This window comes from Coregonus lavaretus (assembly GCF_964263955.1).
Source record: "Coregonus lavaretus genome assembly, chromosome: 38".
In the NCBI taxonomy this organism is placed as follows: Eukaryota; Metazoa; Chordata; class Actinopteri; order Salmoniformes; family Salmonidae; genus Coregonus; species Coregonus lavaretus.
Window position 1 is genome coordinate 22,347,336 of NC_140025.1, and position 24,678 is coordinate 22,372,013.

General features: G+C 42.4%; 3 protein-coding genes across 3 annotated transcripts in view; 1 reads left to right on the plus strand and 2 right to left on the minus strand.

The window, feature by feature from the left end:
* The window catches only part of LOC311112512 (uncharacterized protein), a gene marked incomplete at both ends in the record, with an annotated part of 47,384 nt that extends 37,701 nt beyond the window's left edge, over nucleotides 1-9,683 (minus strand). The window contains 5 exon segments of the mRNA XM_084155644.1: nucleotides 3,966-4,154; nucleotides 4,875-4,952; nucleotides 5,370-5,510; nucleotides 8,324-8,447; nucleotides 9,335-9,683. Coding sequence (XP_084011770.1) covers nucleotides 3,966-4,154; nucleotides 4,875-4,952; nucleotides 5,370-5,510; nucleotides 8,324-8,447; nucleotides 9,335-9,683 — 881 coding nt within the window.
* Nucleotides 9,684-12,362: 2,679 nt separating this feature from the next.
* slc25a4 (solute carrier family 25 member 4) lies at nucleotides 12,363-14,380 on the plus strand (the record flags this gene model as incomplete). Its single annotated transcript, XM_084154966.1, has 4 exons — nucleotides 12,363-12,473; nucleotides 13,305-13,791; nucleotides 13,925-14,065; nucleotides 14,223-14,380. 4 exons carry the CDS (start codon nucleotides 12,363-12,365, stop codon nucleotides 14,378-14,380), a joined length of 897 nt encoding a protein of 298 aa, XP_084011092.1.
* A 1,436-nt stretch (nucleotides 14,381-15,816) lies between these two features.
* Nucleotides 15,817-24,678, minus strand: part of cfap97 (cilia and flagella associated protein 97) — a 31,029-nt gene continuing 22,167 nt past the window's right edge. Inside the window, exons 7-8 of the mRNA XM_084155049.1 lie at nucleotides 20,669-20,837; nucleotides 15,817-16,858 (exon numbers count right to left, since the gene is read on the minus strand). Coding sequence (XP_084011175.1) covers nucleotides 16,725-16,858; nucleotides 20,669-20,837 — 303 coding nt within the window. The 3' untranslated portion in view covers nucleotides 15,817-16,724. The remainder of the gene's footprint in view (nucleotides 16,859-20,668; nucleotides 20,838-24,678) is intronic.

The following is a 24,678-nucleotide window of genomic DNA, read 5'->3' on the forward strand; positions in this document are numbered from 1 at the left end:
GGGTGTACTTGTACATCAAGCTGTCTCACGCTACAGAAACAGGAGATAGTTTCCATCTCCTATGAGCCAAGGCTTGTGCAAGGCTAGTTACTTTTACTTACTTTGTAAACGTAGCCTAGTGTCCACAGGGTGGTTGCTAGTGTGACTGACTAACAGAAGTTTTCAAAAGATAACAATACTAGGACGCCTGCGGGTGAACGCCTTATGGAAAGCGAGAAAAAAGTCCTGTCAATCAGACACATCAGTAAGGGGTAATGGGATTAAAGAGTTCACAATCATTTGACTCTCCCTCCCGCTCTCTCTTTTCTCTCTCTCTCCTCTCTCTCTCTCTCTCTCTCTCTCTCTCTCTGTCTCTCTCCCTTTCTGTGCCTCTCCCTCCCACTCTCTCTTTTCTCTCTCTCTCCTCTCTCTCTCTCTCTCTCTCTCTCTCTCTCTCTCTCTCTCTCTCTCTCTGTCTCTCTCTGTCTCTCTCTGTCTCTCTCCCTTTCTGTGCCTCTCACTCCTCTCTCGTCCTGAGTTTTTCTTTCTCTCCCTCACCCCTTTCTCTTGCTCTCACCATTTTATCTGTCCCTCTCACTCCTCTCTATTCCTGAGTTCCCTTTCTCTCCACCCTCTTACTTTCTCTCTCCTCCTTTCAGTGGTGGGAAAAGTATTCAATTGTCATACTTAAGTACAAGTAAAGATACCTCAAGTAAAGATGACTCAAGTAAAAGTGTGTGAAAGTCACACAGTAATATACTACTTGTGTAAAAGTCTAAAAGTATCTGGTTTTAAATGTACGTAAAGTACAGTGGTGGGAAAAGTACTCAATTGTCATACTTGAGTAAAAGTAAAAGGTAAAAGTAAATCAAATTCCTTATATTAAGCAAACCAAACTGCACAAATGTCTTGTTTTTTAAATGTAAGGACAGCCAGGGGCACACTCCAACACTCAGACATAATTTACAAGTGCATTATTTCTGCTTAGTGAGTCTGCCAGATCAGAGTCAGTAGGGATGACAATGCGTTATATTGATAGGTGTGTAAATTGGACCATATTGCCGTCCTGCCTGAGCATTTAATATGTAACTAATACTTTAGGGTGTCGGGGAAAATGTATGGGGGTAAAAAGTAAAATGTATCTTTAAGAATGTAGTGGAGTAAAAGTACAAGTTGTCAAAAATATACATAGTAAAGTAGATTACAGATATCCCCAAAAACTAATTAAGTAGTACTTCAAAGTATTTTTACTTAGTTACTTTACACCACGCTGTTCTTTTTATGGTCACTTTATTTCTCTTGTATTCCCTCCCTTTCAATCCGCTCCTTCTCTCTTTCCCTCACTCTTCCCTCTTTCTCTCCCTCTCCCACCCCCACCCCCTGTATCTCACTCCCCCTCTCCCCACTCTTTCTCCCCGCCCCACTTCTCTTTGCTCCAACTGACTGGGAGTCTACAGGTCTTCCTGATTGGTCACAGGGATTTCTGAACTGGTGGCTCTCAGGCCTTCTCGACCTCCGCTGGAATGTGTTTATGTGTGTGTGTGTTTGTCTCTGTCTGTCCACCGCAGCCGGTTTGCCAGATTGCCCTGACAGGGGAGACACACATACCTCCCCGGTCGAGAGCTGCTGATGACAAACTCGCTCTTGCGCATGCGCCCACACCCACCCACACACACACCATTTCACACCCTGACAATGGCACCAAAGAGAAGAGGTAAATAGTTAAATAATCTCCTTTCCCCTGAGTCGTGTGGTTTTGGGCTCCCCTGTCGATGGAGAGGGAGTATGAATGTGTCCAGTGTTTAAAGCATCCTACCAAGTTTGAACTGAGATTGCTCTAAAGCGGGAGAATTGCGTCAGCATTGACTTAAAACAGAAAGGGCCATTTTGGCTCTGCATTGTTTGAATATAACTATCCAGGGGGTTAGTTTCCCGAAAGCTTTGTAGCTAATTCACCCTAAGCCTGCCTTTTGTCTAGAGTTATCTTTCCAGGGTTAACCAATGCCCAGCCTTCTTTGACCCAGAGATTTCAGACCTGACGGCAGTGGTGTAAAGTACTTAAGTAAAAATACTTAAAAGTACTACTTAAGTAGTTTTTTGGGGTATCTGTACTTTACTTTACTATTTATATTTTTGACAACTTTTACTTTTACTTCACTACATTCCTATAGAAAATATTGGACTTTTTACTCCATATATTTTACCTGACAACCCAAAGTACTTGTAACATTTTGAATGCTTATTAGCAGGACAGGAAAAAAGTAAAACATTCACGTACTTGTCAAGAGAACACGCGGTCATCCCTACTGCCTATAGTCTGGTGGACTCATTAAACACAAATGCATATTTTGTAAATAATGTCTGAGTGTTGGAGTGTGCCCCTGGCTATCCGTAAATTTTAAAAACAAGAAAATGGTGCCATCTGCTTTGCTTAATATAAGGAATTTGAAATTATTTATAATTGTACTTCTACTTTTGATACTTAAGTATATTTAGCAATTACATTCACTTTTGATGCTTAAGTATATTTAAAACCAAATCCTTTTAGACTTTTACTCAAGTAGTACTTTACTGGGTGACTTTCACTTTTACTTGAGTAACTTTCTATTAAGGTATCTATGCTTTTACTCAAGTATGACAATTGGGTACTTTTTCCACCACTGACTGACAGTCTAGTAATGTAGTTTTTTGGGTTATGGTACAGTATCTGTCACAACCAATGTCACAATTTCACTATGTTGAAATTTAGACACTGCATTGTCAAGGCATTTCTGGGCTGGGGTCGACAGTACTTCAACTCTCAGGAAGGCAATAGAGATGCTAACTTAACCATCCGCTCTACCTGTCTGACACTTGCAGATCTCAGCCATAACACACCTACACTTTCTCTAAAGCCTGAAGTACAACCCCGGCACAACCATAGCATGACTTACAATCTTTCTGTTTTAAAATTTAAAAAAATGAAATTGGGGGGTAGATCAGCTTTAATATTGCATATATACAGTACCAGCCAAAAGTTTGGACACACCTGGTTTGAAGTTATATATACACTACCAGTCAAAAGTTTGGACACACCTACACATTCAAGGCTTTTTCTTTATTTTTACTATTTTCTACATTGTAGAATAATAGTGAAGACATCAAACTATGAAATAACACATATGGAATGTTAGAAAGTGTTAAACAAATCAAAATATATTTTATATTTGAGCTTCTTCAAATAGCCACCCTTTGCCTTGATGACAGCTTTGCACACTCTTGGCATTCTCTCAACCGGCTTCACCTGGAATGCATTTAAGCTAAAAGTATTGTTATATTACTGATCGATTGACTATGTGTCACGCCCTGACTCAGGGGACGTTTATTTGTTGAGTCAGGGTGTGCATATTCCGTGTTGTGTTGTTTCTATGGTGTAGTATCTGGTATGTCTATTTCTATGTTGGCCGGGGTGGTTCCCAATCAGAGGCAGCTGTCGCTCGTTGTCTCTGATTGGGGACCATACTTAGGCAGCCTTTTGGCACCTGTTAGTTGTGGGATCTTGTTCTGTATAGGTTTGTTGTATGTACCTTAAGACTTCACATATCGTTTGTTTGTTGTTTTGTCGTGTGTTTATTCGTTTAATAAACATGTACGCTTATCACGCTGCGCCTTGGTTCGACCAGTCTTTAAACGATTGTGACACTATGACTTTTCAAATCACCCAGCATTGCTATTTGCAGAGTTAGCGTCAGGTAAATGTTGCAATTCTTCAGCCATTCCTGCGACCAAAAACAAGCTGCACATGGACAGTACCAAAACAAATGATCTAATGATTCTGTCTCTTTGCAGCAAAATCTGCAGCGCTGGGATGGTTGTATCCCCCATATATATAACATTATATTGGTTGCAAGAATTTTGTATAATCATTTAAATTGGAAAATTCTAAGTTTTTAATCCGGCGTCGTTTTACAATACTTAGGGGATGGGTGTCCTCTCTCCAGACTTACCTGTTCTGGGCCTGTCCCCGCAATAGGGAGAGGGTGTGGGAGGCTGTGACTGCAGCTGGAGCAAGGGGAGGGGCTGTGCTGGGGTCCTGGTTGGGGTTAAACCAAGCGGCTAGTCCACCTGCTCCAGACTCTCTTATGGCCTCCCACAGCTCCTCAAAGCCAATGGCTGCCTTCTTGGACAAATGCAGTCTGGAGGGTTCAAAAGGTTATGTTTTACTGTATGGTTCATTCCAGGGATGGAGTTAACTGCAGGGATGAATTTAGATTATTTTTGATTTTATCAAATTGAAGAATTAGTCATGGTTTTCTATGAGGAGTTTTGAGTTTGTGAATTTAGTTTAAATGGAATTGATTCTAACCCAGGTTCATTTGTTTTGTTTTTACATGACTCTAACACACATGGCTTTTGAAGTTCATTGTAGGCAAATTAATGTTTTGTTTCAGTGATTCACATCAAGCATCATCACACGTGGTCAGATTTTAGAAAAGGAGTGTGCTGGACAAAAAAAAATATATATACATGTTTTATTGTCACATACACTGGATAGGTGGAGTGAAATGTGTTGTTTCAAAGGGTCAGCCATAGTAGGACTTTTTTCTCTCCTTCTGTAAGGCAGCAAATTAGAGTTAAGTGCCTTTCTCAAGGGCACATCGACTGATTTTTCACCTTGTCAGCTCAGGTATTCAAACCAGCAACCTTTTGTTTACTGGCCCAACGCTCTACCCGCTAGGCTAACTGTCGCCCCATAGAATAAAGACTCCTGTTATGTTTTTCCTTTACACTGTCAACCTTCCTGACTCTTTTGAAGGGGTTTAACCCCTGTTTTACCCAGCACTTTGCAACAGATGCATTTGAATGCACTATACGATTACAATGTGATATTTATTAAGTTTGGTTGATGTACTAACCGGAGCACCAACTGGCTGTACTGCTGCAGTGTGATGAATCTGCCCAGAAACTTGGTGAGGATCATCAGCAACACATCTCTATGAGCAAAGACAAGAGAGAGGAGAGGGATTAAGAAAACCATATAGGATAAAGGACATCCTGTAGCTGTGTGTCTGTATGTGTTAATGTATAGGGAGAAGATTATATGTAGGTACAATTATTTTTTTAAAGTGTGTGTGAGTGCACACCTGTGTGTGTGTTTGTGTGTGTGTGTGTATATCTGTGTGTGTGTATATCTGTGTGTGTGTATATCTGTGTGTGTGTATATCTGTGTGTGTGTGTGTGTGTGTGTGTGTGTGTGTGTGTGTGTGTGTGTGTGTGTGTGTGTGTGTGTGTGTGTGTGTGTGTGTGTGTGTGTGTGTGTGTGTGTGTGTGTGTGTGTGTGTGTGTGTGTGTGTGTGTGTGTGTGTGTGTGTGTGTGTGTGTGTGTGTGTGTGTGTGTGTCAAAGCCTAACCTGTTGGCCAGTGCTTTTCCTTCCGGGTGGTTGTTCTTGAACATTCTCTGAAGGTTCAAGTGTCCTAATGACTGAGTCTTCTGCCTTACCTCGTGCTCAAGCTGGAGGTAGAACACAAAGATATCAATGCAGTGACTATAGCTCACTTAGTGCATTCAGTGCATTCATTTGTTAATTAATTCGGGAATTTGTTCATTCATTTGTTAGTTCATTCAATACACCAATCAACCATCAGAACATGAAACATTTTGTCAAAATTAATTTTGACAACTTTGACTACGTCAAAACAATAATGATTCAACATCTCACATTCAACAAAACAGAGGAAGCTAAGTGACGTCCACTAGGAACTATGCAGATGTCATAAGCAGGCCAGACCTTTCTGCTGGTAGGTTAGGACTTTGACTGACGTTCATCGTCTCTATTATCAAGGGACTTCTTCTGATCTAAGGAAGAGCGGGGGTTTGGGTTTTAAGATAACTGTTGTGGGTCTTTTGACAGGCAGTATCCCTGACTGTCTGAATTGTTATGTTTGCCTTGGTGTGTGTGTCTCTATGTGTGCACACAGTATGTGTACTCTGCACACTGCATTGTGTGTGAGTGTACAGCATATTATGTACGACTGAACTGTACGTGTGTGTGCGAACTTGCATGTGTGCGTGTGCGTGTTTGTGCTTTGGTTCCAGACATGGCTAAACCTGGTCAGCTATACCAGATTACCAGGACGTGTACTCCGAGCATGTGCTGACCAACTGGCAAGTGTCTTCACTGACATTTTCAACATGTCCCTGACTGAGTCTGTAATACCAACATGTTTCAAGCAGACCACCATAGTCCCCGTGCCCAAGAACTCTAAGATAACCTGCCTAAATGACTACCGACCCGTAGCACTGACGTCTGTAGCCATGAAGTGCTTTGAAAGACTGGTCATGGCTCACATCAACAGCATAATCCCAGAAACCCTAGACCCACTCCAATTTGCATACCGCCCCAACAGATCCACAGATGATGCAATCTCTATCGCACTCCACACTGCCCTTTCCCACCTGGACAAGAGGAACACCTACGTGAGAATGCTATTCATTGACTACAGCTCAGCATTCAACACCATAGTGCCCTCTAAGCTCATCACTAAGCTAAGGATCCTGGGACTAAACACCTCCCTCTGCAACTGGATCCTGGACTTCCTGACGGGCCGCCCCCAGGTGGTAAGGGTAGGTAACAACACATCTGCCACACTGATCCTCAACACGGGGGCCCCTCAGGGGTGCGTGCTCAGTCCCCTCCTGTACTCTCTGTTCACCCATGACTGCATGGCCAGGCACGACTCCAACACCATCATTAAGTTTGCCGACGACACAACAGTGGTAGGCCTGATCACCGACAACGATGAGACAGCCTATAGGGAGGAGGTCAGAGATCTGGCCGTGTGGTGCCAGGACAACAACCTCTCCCTCAACGTGACCAAGACAAAGGAGATGATTGTGGACTACAGGAAAAAAAAGAGGACTGAGCACGCCCCCATTCTCATCGACGGGGCTGTAGTGGAACAGGTTGAGAGCTTCAAGTTCCTTGGTGTCCACATCACCAACGAACTATCATGGTCCAAACACACCAAGACAGTCGTGAAGAGGGCACGACAAAGCCTATTCCCCCTCAGGAGACTAAAAAGATTTGGCATGGGTCCTCAGATCCTCAAAAAATTCTACAGCTGCACCATCGAGAGCATCCTGACTGGTTGCATCACCGCCTGGTATGGCAACTGCTTGGCCTCTGACCGCAAGGCACTACAGAGGGTAGTGCGTACGGCCCAGTACATCACTGGGGCAAAGCTCCCTGCCATCCAGGACCTCTATACCAGGCGGTGTCAGAGGAAGGCCCTCAAAATTGTCAAAGACTCCAGCCACCCTAGTCATAGACTGTTCTCTCTGCTACCGCACGGCAAGCGGTACCGGAGTGCCAAGTCTAGGTCCAAAAGACTTCTCAACAGCTTCTACCCCCAAGCCATAAGACTCCTGAACAGCTAATCATGGCTACCCGGACTATTTGCACTGCCCCCCCACCCCATCCTTTTTACGCTGCTGCTACTCTGTTAAGTATTTATGCATAGTCACTTTAACTCTACCCACATGTACATATTACCTCAACTACCTCAACTAGCCGGTGCCCCCGCACATTGACTATGCAACGGTACCCCCCTGTATATATAGCCTCCCTACTGTCACTTTATTTTACTGTATATATAGCCTCCCTACTGTCACTTTATCTTACTTCTGCTCTTTTTTTCTCAACACTTTTTTGTTGTTGTTTTATTCTTACTTTTTTGTTTAAAATAAATGCACTGTTGGTTAAGGGCTGTAAGTAAGCATTTCACTGTAATGTCTGCACCTGTTGTATTCGGCGCATGTGACCAATAAAATTTGATTTGATTTGATTTGATTTGATTTATACCCGTCTGACATCTGCAGATCTCAGCCATAACACACTCACACTCAAAATACTAATCTCTACCTCTCCAGCCTCTCCTCCCCTGGGTATGCTGTGTTAACCATTCCTGACCAATGGGGCTCTCTGGGTACCTATGGGTTTTCCCTCAGCATGGTCCAAGGACCCCACTGAAGCCCCTTTCGTTACTCCGGACCCCAACTCCACACCATATCTGTGTCTGTTAAATAAACTAAGAACGAGACTGACTTTGATGTGGAAGGAGAGCAACACTGTCTGACTTTCGACCACAATCCTGCTGTTGACGAGCTCATAGCTAAGAAGCTGTATGTGGTCTTGGAATATATAATATGGATCAAATGGTCAGACTTAAATCAAACATTCCATTGAGTGTTGAACAGGAATAAGCACCCTTGAAATATGGAGATAAGTTGAATAGGAGATTCAACTTATGGAGATAAGGAGATAAGTTGAAGAGATATGGAGATAAGTTGAATAGAAAAAGAGACCAAAAGACGGATGAAAGGAGATTGGTTTGGCTGACGGTACTGGTTTGACTGGTGATGCTGGTTTGGCTGGTTCTGGTTAGGCTGGTGACCCGGCTCCCCCTGCTCTCTGGTGCCACCTGCTGACCTGTCCAAAGCACAACCACATTCACAGCATACCAGGATCATGATCACTCCTGATAAGTGCAAAATCGGTTTAATTGCATTGCAGTTCACCAGTCCTAATTTAAACACATTAATTGTAATTGTCTCTGGGTATCTGCATACTCCAGTTTAGTGCACACAGTCACAAAGTCATTGTGGATTGCATTTAGGCTAGTCGATCTGATGGGATTGGTGTAAGAAACATGGTAATAAATTGAAGAAAATAATAGCCAATCTATCAAGGTTGGGGTCATTTCGAAGACAGTTCAGGAAGTAATTTGAATTTAAAATTGATTTTTTTTAAATAACTTTTGAAATAAATATATTATACTAGTCCTTTCAGTTTATTGAGAAGTTATTGAAATTATTGAATTGGAATTTCAGTTTACTTCCTGAATATTTACTGACTTCAATTCGAATTTACTCCAACCCTGCAATCCAGCAGTTCATGGAATTTGTAATAACACTAGACATTGAGTTATACATTACATTTGCAATATCCGGAGAGACCTAGTAGACGATCATATTTTTTTAAAATAAATTCCTCCCAAGATAATCAACAATTACTAACTCCAATAGCAGTGAGAAGCACCTGGCCAAACATCGCACATTTATTTGTAGAAGGGCGCCACCACATGGAGATCTGGACCAGAGAAACTGGTCTGGCGCTGTTTATGGTGCTGAAAGGAATTCGCGCACGTGTGTGCGTATGTGTGTGTTTGTGTGTGTGTGTGTGTGTGTGTGTGTGAGAGAGAGAGAGAGAGAGAGAGAGAGAGAGAGAGACTATTCAACTTTGTTGCGCAGTAGTTCATTGAAGTCTCTATCCTATTATTCGTTTAGCCAGAGATCACATTGCAATAGGCTACTCACCAAAGATGGGCAGCCGTGGTTTAACCGGATCAAGGGCTACTGAGACCTCGACTCTTTCGGGGATTGGTTGCGAGACCAGGCTGAAACCGCTCTGCTTCAGCGGAGCCTTGTCATAAGGATAACCTGTGGTCGTTCTTGTGTTTTGACCTCGGAAAACAAAGTCGAGGCCCCCATCCCGCGACAGCGGCGGTACAACTTCGTCACTCTGAGCGTCATCTCTAGAGTAGCCCCTGAGATAGAGGGTTTCTGGGTCTTTGAGTCTTGATAACGGGTAATGAATGGCTGGTAGTCGAAGAGAAGCAACCGAGGACAGTCTAGACATTGTATCTGTCATACGCCAGGATAAAAACGGTCGCAAATGTCACATGGTGATGATAGCATAAAATAGTCCTATTTAATTATATTCGTTATTATTTCGTTAGCTTATTCGTTATTAATGCTTCCTCGATAGCTTAGGCTACTCTATTCCGAAGTTCCTTCACTGCGTACGACATCAAAGGTTAACTTTTTGTGCCTTGTCTCCAACTCGAGTTGGTTTTTGCAGAATAGGCTATAGGTGCGCGGTTGCTACAGACAACAGAAAGCACTCCAGCCCTCTCCACCAACGTTTATTTATTGCGGTGGTAAATGGTGGGGTGGACTTGTCTACTCAAAGGACAATGGTGTTGTTCTTGGCTTAATGTTGTATTTTTATGTGTGCAACTTGAATCAACGTGGAAAACTGGTTGGATTTCCAAAAAAGTCATCAATATAGGGAATTTTGTCTTTATTAAACACATTTTCCGAACTGTGGGGAATGTAATCTACATGCAACCTTAATTATACCTTTTTTAAAAGTAGGCCTATAGCATTCGCCCCATTTAAAGTTATTTGAGTGGGTTCCAATAGCCTGTTATATTATCCCTGCCTGTCAAAATGCACTGCTCGCAGTTGCTATGCAGCCTGCAAAACAACTGCTAAAATCAGTGTGCAGCAAAACCAGGGAAGTGTGAGAGCATTACTCGCATTACTCGTTGCATAACTGTAGTCATATAGTGAAAATAAATCCCACCAACCATTTGCGTAATTTGCGCAATTAGCCTATTGCAATGTGCGGGCACGTGCGCGTAGGATTTGGTCCCATTCCAATAGGGCATTGGTCAAGCTCCTACGCACGTCGAGAACTGAGCGACGCACTGCCAGCAGCGTTGCACAACAAGTGTAGACGGCTAATTATCCGTAGACATTGACGCCCCCTGCGCGCACACATTACCTATTCGTGCAAGATCTCTTGATCTCCACGCTGCAGCCATGGGTCTCATGGAAAGGCTGACACGAGGAGCATGTATAGGTTAGTAACGTTGTGCCTGGAGCTTGAAACAAGATGGGCTTCTATAATCACACAGACCCATTAGCCAGACTAGTTATCAATGGGATCCGGCTGGCATTCACCTACATTCGTATTTGTCACAGGTGAAAGGGAAAATCAATGGTATTGGTGCATATCTTTTACAATTAACCCGGTAATCAGTGTTGTAAGTATAGGCAAAGTCTATAGGAAAATAGTAGGAAATATTCTTCCCACACAGTACAGACTATAGACAGCAAGTAGGCTATGACTTAATATGTCTATACGTGAAGATCTCTTTGATTCAAAACATTATTTTAGGTACATTACTGATGCATTATTGTTGTGCAAACAGAATGATTTAGTTTTGCCATCCAGAAATACCAGTAAAATAGAGTTTGATTGAATTCGACTGTTACTGTCTCAGCAACCAAGTGGAGAGGGAATGGTGTTGGCGCAATAGGGTCTTTGGCAGCAACTCCAGGTCCCTTTGTAAATTTAATTACAGGGCTTATGTTTTGTTTTCATAGGTTACTATTGTGTCGGTTAAGTCACAAGCTACATAATGTTCTGCAAGAGACTATATTCGGCTGTATCCAAGCAACGATCAAACATGCTGTACTGTGTGTGAGAAATGCAAGAATAAGAGTCTGTTTTCAAAGCTGGAACACCAGTTTGGAAATGGTCAAAACCACGAACCTAACATGTTTTGCTGAAGGTATTGGCCTAATACATACAAAACGGAGGAATACTTTCTTTCCAGGGGTGAAAGCTTGTCATAAATAGCCTTAGTTGTTAGCAGGAACAGGCCTGAAGAGATGAAAAACACAAATCCATTGACAATTAATGATAATTACAAAGAAGGCCATAATCAGCACATAATATAACCTACTTCTGTGCTGTAGGTCACATTGACATTGTGTTACATGGAGACGCGCGCGCTTCCGGCTCCTCAAAACGCATTATAGGCTACAGGTCAGGCTATGAAGCAAATCCTCACCACATCATGAATTACATCACAATGTTAAAAAGTTGGCAAGCTAAGCCAAAGTCTTCAAAGTCGCATGCATACCAGCAACAATGTCACCCTCTCGCCCTCGCTGTTAATGTGTGAATTTCGATGGCCTATTTGCGAGGCCTAACCTCTTAAATCACATTTATCAGAACAGTAAGACCTATATTGAATTATGAAGATAAATTAAAAAGCTAAGCTTAAAATTACACTTAAAAAACATAGCCTACCCATGCATTAAATGCACACTGTATCATGGTTCCCACCCTAAACTGCGATACAACTTTGCCCTAAAGAATAAATAGAGCATAAATAATAATAGATAGCTGTGATGTTGTGATGTTATTCATTAGCAGAATAAGACATATTATCTAACACCACAGTGTCATTGGAAAATTATTTGGATTTGCCCTTTAAACGTCCCCAAGTGTTCCATGAAACTTTATTTAATGGACATGGCTAAGATTTGAACCTTAACCTAGGATATTTATTTAGCCTCGTCAATCTGTTCGACGGTCTGCATATCCATCACCCCCAAATTCTCGCGATATATAGCCCAGATATATTAGGCGAGATGGAGGGGCTTCGTCCACTTTGAGGGGCGTTGGGTTTCTTTGAGGGTGTCTTGGTGAGGACTGTCTGGAACATTTTGGGTCTGACCTCTACTCCACGAGGAGGAACTTGCAAACATGTCGGACGCGGTGGTTAGCTTCATTAAGGACTTTTTGGCTGGTGGCATTGCTGCTGCCATCTCCAAGACAGCTGTTGCTCCAATTGAGAGAGTAAAGTTGTTGCTCCAGGTAAGACTGAGTGAGAATAATTGTTTTCCAGTCGCTGTCATAAAGTTAATATATTATTGGTTATCCATTGAGTGCGCAGAAGTCACACTTTTAGAGTTAGATTATAATTAAATTAGATTAATTTTGCAAATGGTTTTCATGCAGACAGACATGCGAAAAGCGCTTTGGAGACGTTTCTTACGCACGTGACTTGTCGCTGTCCAAGGTGCTATTGAGCTTTCTAATTGGATTCGATAGGACTCAGGAGTTGGCCTTTCCTTCAGGACAGAAACGGAATCATATGAATTTAACGTCATAAAAGAAAAATGACTATTTTGAATAACAGAAAGTACATGTATTTGATGCGTTCTTATATTTTAGTGTTGATTTCAAGTACACGTAATGCTCTGTTTCGATTAATAGGATGATAATTAATTAGGCAAAGATGTCGATACTCGTTTGGATACAAGAGCGGCGATATTTGGTTTAGGCCTAGGCTACAGCTAAATTTATCCAGACGCATGCAACCCAATACGCACAGACTGTGCTCAAGTGACATGAAGCAATGGCCTGTGTACAACGCCGCTGAGAATAGCTGATTATAACAGAAATTGCACACATACATTCATACAAACCCGTGATTATTAGTGAATTAAAGTGAATTAGGAATTTGGCCCAACAACAAACTCAATATTGTTAGCCTCTTGCTATAAGATACACAGCGTAATTACATAGCGTAATACGAAGTAGGCCTAAAGCACAATGAGGAAATCCGATTGACATGCTTTTTTTTGCTGACTGAATTGACGCTAAATTGACACATTAATTGTCTTCTGTTATTCTACTCTCCAGGTCCAACATGCCAGCCAACAAATCACGAAGGAAATGCAGTACAAAGGGATCATGGACTGCGTCAGGAGGATCCCCAAAGAGCAAGGCTTTATCTCCTTCTGGAGAGGCAACCTGGCCAATGTGATCCGTTACTTCCCCACCCAAGCCCTCAACTTCGCTTTCAAGGACAAGTACAAGAAGATCTTCCTTGGAGGAGTGGACCAGAAGACACAGTTCTGGCGTTGGTTCGCCGGTAACTTGGCATCCGGTGGCGCAGCCGGTGCCACCTCTCTTTGCTTCGTTTACCCACTTGACTTCGCCAGAACCAGGCTCGCGGCCGACATCGGAAAAAGCGGAGCCGAGAGAGAGTTCAGTGGTCTTGGCAGCTGTCTCAGCAAGATCTACAAAACCGACGGTATCAAGGGCCTGTACCAGGGATTCAACGTGTCTGTCCAGGGCATCATCATCTACAGAGCTGCTTACTTTGGAGTCTACGACACAGCCAAGGGTGAGCAGCATGAGCTAAAGTCAAATCATAAATCTAAGTAGCTGTTTGCAATTGGGACGTTGTTATGTAAAAGTAGTGTATTTTACAAAGAAAGGCCAGAATCTCAATTATGTTGCTCTACGTCATCTTCTAGGTATGCTGCCCGACCCCAAGAACACTCACATCTTCATCAGCTGGATGATTGCCCAGAGCGTCACCGCAGCAGCCGGTATTATTTCATACCCCTTTGACACGGTCAGACGTCGTATGATGATGCAGTCAGGACGCAAATCAGGTGAGCCAGTTGCAGGCCTACTCATTGATTCATATTAATGAATGGCCTACTGTAACTGATCCATAGAAATATTCCATTTGTTTTATGCACGCAAATTACCCAAATTACAGTAGGCCTATATATCGCATTTTAATGATCAATGTGTCAATTTCAATAGCGGACATCATGTACACTGGCACAATCGACTGCTGGAAGAAGATCGCCAAGAACGAGGGAGGCAAAGCCTTCTTCAAGGGGGCCTGGTCCAACGTGATCCGAGGCATGGGCGGCGCCTTCGTCTTGGTGCTCTACGACGAGATCAAGAAGTACACATAAACATTCACATCTCCCTAAGGAAACCCTTCACCACGTCTTAATTGTATCATATAATGATAACAGCTTGGGTGAATTATCGGGGTAGACGTGTATGCTATTGAGCCAGCCCAGGAGTTGGTTGCTCATTATTCTTCTCGCCAGTGTAATTGGTCATGTGAGCAACGCACCAACTCTGAAACCTGTATATATCTTACCCAAGATGTGCAGAAAAACGCACATCCAGGCCTGCCAGTTGACTGTCAAACTGGTCCAGAAAAGGGATTTTTCCATTTAATTACATGCCTACTGCAAACAAAGATTGCATCCACTCTTCCCAGTTCTTTCTTTCTCTCATAGTAAGCCAAAGGAATGTACTCTTCATAGCAGCCGCTGTCTTCCAAGGGCCTTATGTTCCTGTGTTGTCATATCTCATGTGTCCCACAATAAACATTATTTTAATAAGAATAAAGATGAAAAATACCTACTAAGCCCTCTGCTTTGGTGCATTCGTTTGTGGTTCATATGAGTTTTATTGAAATATTGTAATGTATACAATATTTAACATAATATACAGTGTAACATAACAAGAAGTCAAAACATTTAGGTAAGGGTTACTAGTTCCAGGCTCTGACTTGGGCTATTATAGGGATAGCAATATCATCCATCCCATTTTCTTGGGCTGGCAATAGAGATCCTTCTATTGGGAGCCAGCCTAGATGGGAATCATATAGCCCAGTGTCTCACCAGCTGCCAAGCTTCATAGTCTTTGTTGTTATGTACGTAACAGATGCAATACAAATCTAATATTACTCTCATTTTCTCAAACAACAGGTTTTACTAGGCTATACATACACATAACTATAGATGCTGGGTGAAGGGGTGATATGAAATGACTGTAAGTCGCTTTGGATAAAAGCGTCTGCTAAATGGCATATTATTATTATTATTATTAAAAAGACAAAAAAGGCCAACAAACTTGATGCTTCCAATACCACTACCAATATACAAATGTATTACTTTTCATGTGCCGACCCTCATAAACCAATATATTTGAGTAAACTTATAGTACTAATTAATTACGACTACTGATTAAGTATTTTCCTTGTTATTTTCTCTATTGATGACTTATAGTGCTGGGCCAGTCATCCCTGGCAGCTAGCATGTCACTCACTTGTTGGACTTCTGACCATGACACAGCCAATCACTGGCCTATATCCCCTGCCGCTGTTGTAGCCATCGTGTGTGTGTGTGTGTGCGTGTGTGACATTATGTCATTGTGGGTGATAATTATTCATGTCCACAACATGCCAGATTTGCTGCCCGCTAAGTGTGTCTGCATTGGCAGTCTCTGTTGCCATGTGGGTGGCATGCAGCTAACTGGCCTACAAAAGACAGCTGCCACAAGTGGAAAAGTCCTGTGGATATTGTTTGAGCTCCTTTGAACACGGACAGACATGAATGGTGCGCGCAACAAGCAGTTTTATTGGAAAACGTCAAGAAATTTGCACAGGATCACAATAAAAATATATATGACTAATTCTCCCATGATATTCTGAAAAAGCTTTACTAGACCACAAAGATATAATCTCTCTTATTATTCATCATAATGTAACAACAATTACAGATAAATTGCAGAAAAGTTCCACTTGAACATATTTCACAAGAGTGCAAATACAGCATGGCATACTTAGTACTTACTCTATTCACTAAGCATACTGATAGGCACCACCTGCTAAGCTGACAAAGGAATGTATTTTTTTTTTATACCTGAACCATAATAGCTATATCTAGGCTATAGCCAGGCTATATCTTCCATTACAACAGAAGCACAGTTCACAAAACTTTATAGCTGCTAGCCTTGGTCCTGGGAAGCCATAGTGAAGCAGTTTTATGAGAACGGTTGTATAACGGCAACACAATATAATTCTTACATCATATAGGACTGGTTTCCCGGAAACCCCATATTAAGCCTACTCCTGTACTAAAAAGTATGCTCCAAGAAAAAAACTCAATTCAAAGTGATTTTAGGCTCAGTCTAAATCTGGGAAACAGCCAATCAGTGTCAGATCACTTTATTTATGAATATTGTGCGCTAAAACAGAATCACTGGACAAGTGCATGATCAGAGCACAATGGGGATTTAGTTTGGACAACGTGTGACCACTTTCCAGCTTCGCACCACTCTGACACAGATCCTTCATTGTGTGGGACACTCCTAACAACCTCAATTTAACTATCTGGGGAAGAATGCCCAGAATGCCAAACTGACCTTGGAACAGTGTTTAGGGGCTACTATTGCCTTATTGGTAAGGACTTGGAAGGGCTGGGGGAGTTGGGGAATGGTGCTCCTCCCTGAGCACAGCTCTCAGGACCAGGCTGCCCGGGCTGCTGCAGCACTGGAGTGCCTGGGTAGGGGTGTGGTGGTGGTAGCGATAGCAGATGATGCCCTGGCACTGTGGTGGTGGTGGTGGTTGGTACTGCCAGGACTGGGGCTCTTTCCTGAAGAAACAACAAGACAACAGGGGTCAATACTACTACTGATTTACATACTATTACTACTACATTAATTACATACTAGTATTACAATACTACACATATGATGTACTACCTTCTCACAAATTTAACTCCCTCAATGTAAAAAGATATGAGCCATGTACATTCGAGCACTACAGTACATCACATATGACGTTTCTGGGGTGAGCTAAATATAATCCATGGGAATAAACTAACAAAAAAACAGCTTTGAGCATTTGGTATAATTTTGTACACTTTAAACACGGATAGTTCACTCAAAAACTTTATTTTAATATTTGTTCATGAAAACACTGTGCATGTCAGCAGCCACTTTCAGTACAGAGCAAAAACTGTGATGATGATGATGCATGATACTGAACATTCGTTGAAATGATCCAGTCAAAAAAGTGTTGTTTCTCCTTCTTCGTATATTGGCCATCTACCATAAACATTGTCCCACAAGGAGACGAGTTGATAAATGGCTAGTACAGGTTTTCATCTATGGACAGGTATTTGTAATATACCCAAGTTCACTGTGTTTTGTCTTTTAGAAGAGCGCAAATGGCACATGTAGCGGCAGCAAATTGTCCCAGTTCCATTGATTTCCATGCAATATTGCCGCACTATTGATTACACTAGAACAAGCTAATCCATTTCAGTCTGGAGTGACTGCTTGGTAAAAGTTAACGCGTGAGTAGGGCTGTTACGGTGACCGTATTACCGCCACACCGGCGGTCACCAGTCATTAAGGCAGTCAAATTCCACGTGACCATTTAGTCATGGTAATTAGGCTTCTCCAAGCTCTGATGCTGCTGACGGTCATTAGTAGCCTACCAAACTTGCTACCTGCCTGGTACTCGGCACTCTATTGTCCCTCTAATCACTCTGACATCAATGGAAATGTGATCGAAAATCTAATCTAACACTTCATGAGCCTCGTGTAGCTCAGTTGGTAGAGCATGGCGTTTGCAACACCAGGGTTGTGGGTTCGTTTCCCACGGGGGGCCAGTATGAAAAATGTATGCACTCACTAACTGTAAGTCGCTCTGGATAAGAGTGTCTGCTAAATGACTAAAATGTAAAATGTAAATGAGAGCCCGTGAGCTCATGTTGCGCAATATTTCTATAGGCTATGCAATTGCGTGAGAAAACAGAGAGATGGCCTCTATTAAAAGAGGAGGATCCCATCAGCTTTCTATAGGCTAGGCCTACTATATTTATTTATTTCCTAATATTAAACACATTGCTTCTCTTTACAACAGGAGTATAGCCTACCTGGCTGGCATGAAAATGAACCACAGGAAAAGCGTCCTCCATTCGCTATTTAAGTGCATAGATTACATTATTTTTTCAACCTGCCCCTGTTTCGAGACAGGTGCATGATAATGGTCCATTCTATATCAAAACAAATTTCACATATATTTTTTTAGTATATGTAAAGACAAGATTAAATCAAGAATAGTCTGATGGGTGACAATATTAGCATATCACTGGTGAATGATATATTATCACGTGAATGATGCCCAGAGTAAGGCAAGAAACAATGCATAACTTTATTTTGCGACTTTTTCAAATCATAGTCGCACACCTCATGTAGACTCGCGCACAGGCCTATATGTTTTGATAAGGTTTGTATCACAACTAATGTGGCCAAATAACTTCTTAAAATGTATGCACAATAATCCGCTTTACAACGGGTGTAGAGCCTAACTGGCATACATACGCAGCACGTGAGTTTGAAGTTTGGGGAAGATCATTTTCACCATAAAAACGCACCTTTATAATAAAAGCATTACAAGCATAATCACATTTGCGGTCACTTTTGATAATGGTGTTTTTCCGCTAATGAAACATTCGCACTTATACCCTACTGCCGTGTGCGCATTGCTGCGTTTATAATGTGAAGAAATAGCCTAACAGTTTATCAACATTTTAAGCTAAACGTTCTGATCTGTTGCATCAGCCTCATTGCGTAAAAAAGTTTTTTTTGATGCTATTGGTTGTATTAATTTGGGATCTATCGCATCCCACAACTGTCCCAGACTATGTTTGGAATATTTATTTCTCGCACAGAATAGAATAGGTCAACTTTTGTACTATGGGGGATAGTAGATTGATATAGGCTAGTGCTTTTGTTGTTCGTTAAGCCTACTCATCTTGTTGGCTGACGAAAAGTAAATGTGGACAGTTCTTCCAATATCTTCAATATGCACCTCGGAATTGGATAAGGACGTGCGCAGTTGCATCCCTGATGTGTCTGTTTTCACTTGTACCATGTGAGAAAGACCCGATCACGTGACGGAGAGCCATGTAAGTGAGAGGTGCTTCGGAGCAAGCAGCATGCAGGGAGAAGGGAATTATAATTATAATATTCAGCCCAAGGGCACAACGGCCGCAAATGGCATGGATTTCTTTGGGGGGCATTACGGCCACACAAAGGGGATGCGGCCGGAAAATTTGAGGCATTATCGTGCTTGTCAAATTGTGAATGAGAGAGAGACTGATGAAGTGTGTACAGCCTGCACAAAAAACAAAGCAGAGCTCATGCCTTTCATGCAACTTTTTTCAAATCATCATTAGTCACATCATGCAGCCTTAGAATGTATTAAAATCAAAACATATAGCCCAACGTTTGTATCACAACTAAAGTTACATAAATAACTCTAAATTAAGCATATAGGAGTACTTGTTTCTTTGTTAACTTATCAACACAGAATAGCTGCATGTGCGCACTCCCTCAAATCGTTTGGAGAAAATATCCTTTCTATTTTATTCAATTGTATTCTTTATACTATAAAATACTATAAAATAATGCCATGGAATTCTAAGCAAATCTTGTCTGCTAAATGAACTAGTGTAGCCCACAGCCATATGGCATAGCCAGATCAGTACCTAACATAAGGACAACTCAGAGTATGCTATTCTGTTCTTCTGAAATAGACTACATTTTCTTCATATCATGTTTCTTTATACCTGTCTAAAATAAATAATGGATTTATTGTGAAGGTATAGGCTGTATTACATGGATTTAGTAGACTTCTTAAAATGCAGATGTTCCAAAGGTCTGCATTAGAGGCTTGTAGGCTATGTGTGGAAGCCAGAAGATGCTAAATGTGTTTATGTTAATTAACAGTCAATTACCGTAAGACCGGCAGTTATTTGCTTGACAATCACCGGCTGACAAAATGTTGTGACCGCCACAGCCCTATGCGTGAGCAGTTACTAATTTAGCAAAATACAAGTAATCTGAACAATCTAAAGTGTGACACGTGTGTATACAGTAGGGAGTCATTTTTATGTTTTGGTCTTCAACATATCACAACTTATTTCAGCATATTGATTATGAATTTGGACATTTAAAACCAGTGTTTTGACACTTGGCTACAGTACATATAAAAAATACATGACAACAGGAAGCAGCAACAGCATCATTTTCAACTTATGTTTTAGTAATATAAATATAAATGTTAACATTATTTTTCAACATGATTCTACTTCATCAGGTAAAAGCCATTGAATGCTATAATTTATTTTGAAATCGTGAAAATGAGTTTGTCCTGGCTACAGTGGAAGTGCTCAGTGCTTATGATCTCGAAAACATGACATGCTAAAAAAACTGGATTATATTAACAGTGGACTAATGGAAAAAATACCAAAATATGTTTTGAGTAAAGTGGTCCTTTAAAAGAACAAAAATAAAAGATGCAAATTCAGACTCTCTTAATAAATGACAGGAATAAGTATGGTCTTAGGGCTATTGAGAGCTATTGAGCATCCGTTCTTCAGAGAGGTTACCTGGTGACGTTCTGCTGGAGGGCCGCTCCATCTTGGATGGCGATCTGTCCATGGCAGAGAGCGAGGTGGCGATGCCCAGGTATCCGGCTTGGCGCTGGTAGTCTGCCAGCTGCTCTGCCCTCTTCATGCCCCGGGTGGGCCTCACTGACTCTAGCCTCCGCAGGAAAGCCTGGTGAGAAAGGGTGGTAACAATTTACTTTTATTTTTATTTATTTTTATTTAACCTTTATTTAACCAGGTAAGCCAGTTGAGAACAAGTTCTCATTTACAACTGCGACCTGGCCAAGATAAAGCAAAGCAGTGCGATAAAAACAACAACACAGAGTTACATATGGGGTAAAACAAAACATAAAGTCAAAAATACAACAGAAAATATATATACAGTGTGTGCAAATGTAGCAAGTTATGGAGGTAAGGCAATAAATAGGCTATAGTGCAAAATAATTATAGCATTAACACTGGAATGATAGATGTGCAAGAGATGATGTGCAAATAGAGATACTGGGGTGCAAATGAGCAAAATAAATAACAACATGGGGATGAGGTAGTTGGGTGGGCTAATTTCAGATGGGCTGTGTACAGGTGCAGTGATCGGTAAGCTGCTCTGACAACTGATGCTTAAAGTTAGTGAGGGAGATAAGATTCTCCAGCTTCAGAGATTTTTGCAATTCGTTCCAGTCATTGGCAGCAGAGAACTGGAAGGAATGGCGGCCAAAGGAGGTGTTGGCTTTGGGGATGACCAGTGAGATATACCTGATGGAGCTAAGATAAGGCGGGGATTTGCCTAGCAGTGATTTATAGATAGCCTGGAGCCAGTGGGTTTCGCGACGAATATGTAGTGAGGACCAGCCAACAAGAGCGTACAGGTCACAGTGGTGGGTAGTGTATGGGGCTTTGGTGACAAAACGGATGGCACTGTGATAGACTACATCCAATTTGCTGAGTAGAGTGTTGGAGGCTATTTTGTAAATGACATCGCCAAAGTCAAGGATCGGTAGGATAGTCAGTTTTACGAGTGCATGTTTGGCAGCATGAGTGAAGGAGGCTTTTTTGCGAAATAGGAAGCCGATTCTAGATTTAACTTTGGATTGGAGATTCTTAATGTGAGTCTGGAAGGAGAGTTTACAGTCTAACCAGACACCTAGGTATTTGTAGTTGTCCACATACTCTAGGTCAGACCCGTCGAGAGTAGTGATTCTAGTCGGGTGGGCAGGTGCCAGCAGCGTTCGATTGAAGAGCATGCATTTAGTTTTACTAGTGTTTAAGAGCAGTTGGAGGCTACTGAAGGAGTGTTGTATGGCATTGAAGCTTGTTTGGAGTTTTGTTAACACAGGTGTCCAATGAAGGGCCAGATGTATACAAAATGGTGTCGTCTGCGTAAAGGTGGATCTGAGAGTCACCAGCAGCAAGAGCGACATCATTGATATACACAGAGAAAAGAGTCGGCCCAAGAATTGAACCCTGTGGCACCCCCATAGAGACTGCCATTGGTCCAGACAACAGGCCCTCCGATTTGACACATTGAACTCTGAGAAGTAGTTGGTGAACCAGGCGAGGCAGTCATTTGAGAAACCAAGGCTATTTAGTCTGCCAATAAGAATGCGGTGGTTGACAGAGTCGAAAGCCTTGGCCAGGTCGATGAAGACGGCTGCACAGTACTGTCTATTATCAATCGCGGTTATAATATCATTTAGAACCTTGAGCGTGGCTGAGGTGCACCCATGACCAGCTCGGAAACCGGATTGCATAGCGGAGAAGGTACGGTGGGATTCGAAATGGTCGGTGATCTGTTTGTTAACTTCGCTTTCAAAAACTTTCGAAGGGCAGGGCAGGATGGATATAGGTCTGTAACAGTTTGGATCTAGAGTGTCACCCCCTTTGAAGAGGGGGATGACCGCGGCAGCTTTCCAATCTCTGGGGATCTCAGACATTACGAAAGAGAGGTTGAACAGGCTAGTCATAGGGGTTGCGACAATTTCGGCGGCTAGTTTTAGAAAGAAAGGGTCCAGATTGTCTAGCCCAGATGATTTGTAGGGGTCCAGATTTTGCAGCTCTTTCAGAACATCAGCTGTCTGAATTTGTGTGAAGGAGAAGCGGGGGTGGCATGGGCAAGTTGCAGCGGAGGGTGCAGAGCTGGTGGCCGGGGTAGTGGTAGCCAGGTGGAAAGCATGGCCAGCCTTAGCAAAATGCTTGTTGAAATTCTCGATTATTGTAGATTTATCGGTGGTGATAGTGTTTCCAAGCCTCAGTGCAGTGGGCAGCTGGGAGGAAGTGATCTTATACTCCATGGACCCCAAAACCTTTTGGAGTTAGTGCTACAGGATGCACATTTCTGTTTGAAAAAGTTAGCCTTTGCTTTCCTAACTGCTTGTGTATATTGGTTCCTAACTTCCCTGAAAAGTTGCATATCGCGGGGGCTATTTGATGCTAATGCAGTACGCCACAGGATGTTTTTGTGCTGGTCAAGGGCAGTCAAGTCTGAGGAGAACCAGGGGCTATATCTGTTCTTTGTTCTGTATTTTTTGAATGGGGCATGTTTATTTAAGATTGAGAGGAAATTACTTTTAAAGAACAACCAGGCATCCTCTACTGACGGAATGAGATCTATATCCATCCAGGATACCTGGGCCAGGTCAATTAGGAAGGCCTGCTCGCTAAAGTGTTTTAGGGAGCGTTTGACAGTGATGAGGGGTGGTCGTTTGACCGCGGACCCGTTACGGACACAGGTAAAAAGGCAGTGATCGCTGAGATCCTGGTTGAAGACAGCGGAGGTGTATTTAGAGGGTAAGTTAGTCAGGATGATATCTATGAGGGTACCCATGTTTACGGATTTAGGGTTGTACCTGGTAGGTTCGTTGATAATTTGTATGAGATTGAGGGCATCTAGTTTGGATTGTAGGATGGCCAGGGTGTTAAGCATATCCCAATTTAGGTCACCAAGCAGTACGAACTCTGAGGATAAATGGGGGGCAATCAATTCACATATGGTGTCCAGGGCACAGCTGGGGGCTGAGGGGGGTCTGTAGCAAGCGGCAACAGTGAGAGACTTATTTCTGGAAAGGTGGATTTTTAGAAGTAGAAGCTCAAACTGTTTGGGCACAGACCTGGATAGTATGATAGAGCTCTGCAGGCTATCTCTACAGTAGATTGCAACTCCACCCCCTTTGGCAGTTCTATCTAGACGGAAAATGTTGTAGTTGGGAATGGACATTTCTGAATTTTTGGTGGCCTTCCTAAGCCAGGATTCAGACACTGCTAGAATGTCAGGGTTGGTGGAGTGTGCTAACGCAGTGAATAACTCAAACTTAGGAAGTAGACTTCTGATGTTAACGTGCAGAAAACCAAGGCTTTTACGGTTACAGAAGTCAACAAATGATAGCTCCTGGGGAGTAGGAGTGATACTGGGGGCTGCAGGGCCTGGGTTAGCCTCTACCTCACCAGAGGAACAGGAGGACTAGAATAAGGATACGGCTAAAGGCATTAAGAACTGGTCTTCTAGTGCGTTGGGTACAGAGAATAAAGGGGGCAGATTTCCGGGCGTTGTAGAAAAGATTCAGGGCATTATGTACAGACAAGGATATGGAAGGATATGAGTACAGTGGAGGTAAACCTAAGCGTTGGGTAACAATGAAAGAGAGAGCATCACTGGAGGCACCGATTGAGCCGGTCTCGGCGTGTATGGGGGGTGGAACAAAGGAACTATTTGAGGCAGTTTGAGAGGGACTTGGGGTTCTACAGTGAAATTGTATAATAAGAACTAACTGGAACAGCAATAGGCAAGGCATATTGACATGGTAGAGAGGCATAAAGCAATCACAGGTGTTATTAGAGAGAGCTAAGACAACAACTGGTAATGGCGATAAAGTTTGGGCTGATGCTAAACAGAATAAACAGGACAGGGTACCGTGTAAAGGAACAGTCCAGCAGGCATCAGCTGTGCAGCTGAGTGATCATAAGGTCCAGTGAACAGCAATATGTGAGTCCGAGAGCAGTTCAAATTTGTGCTTCAG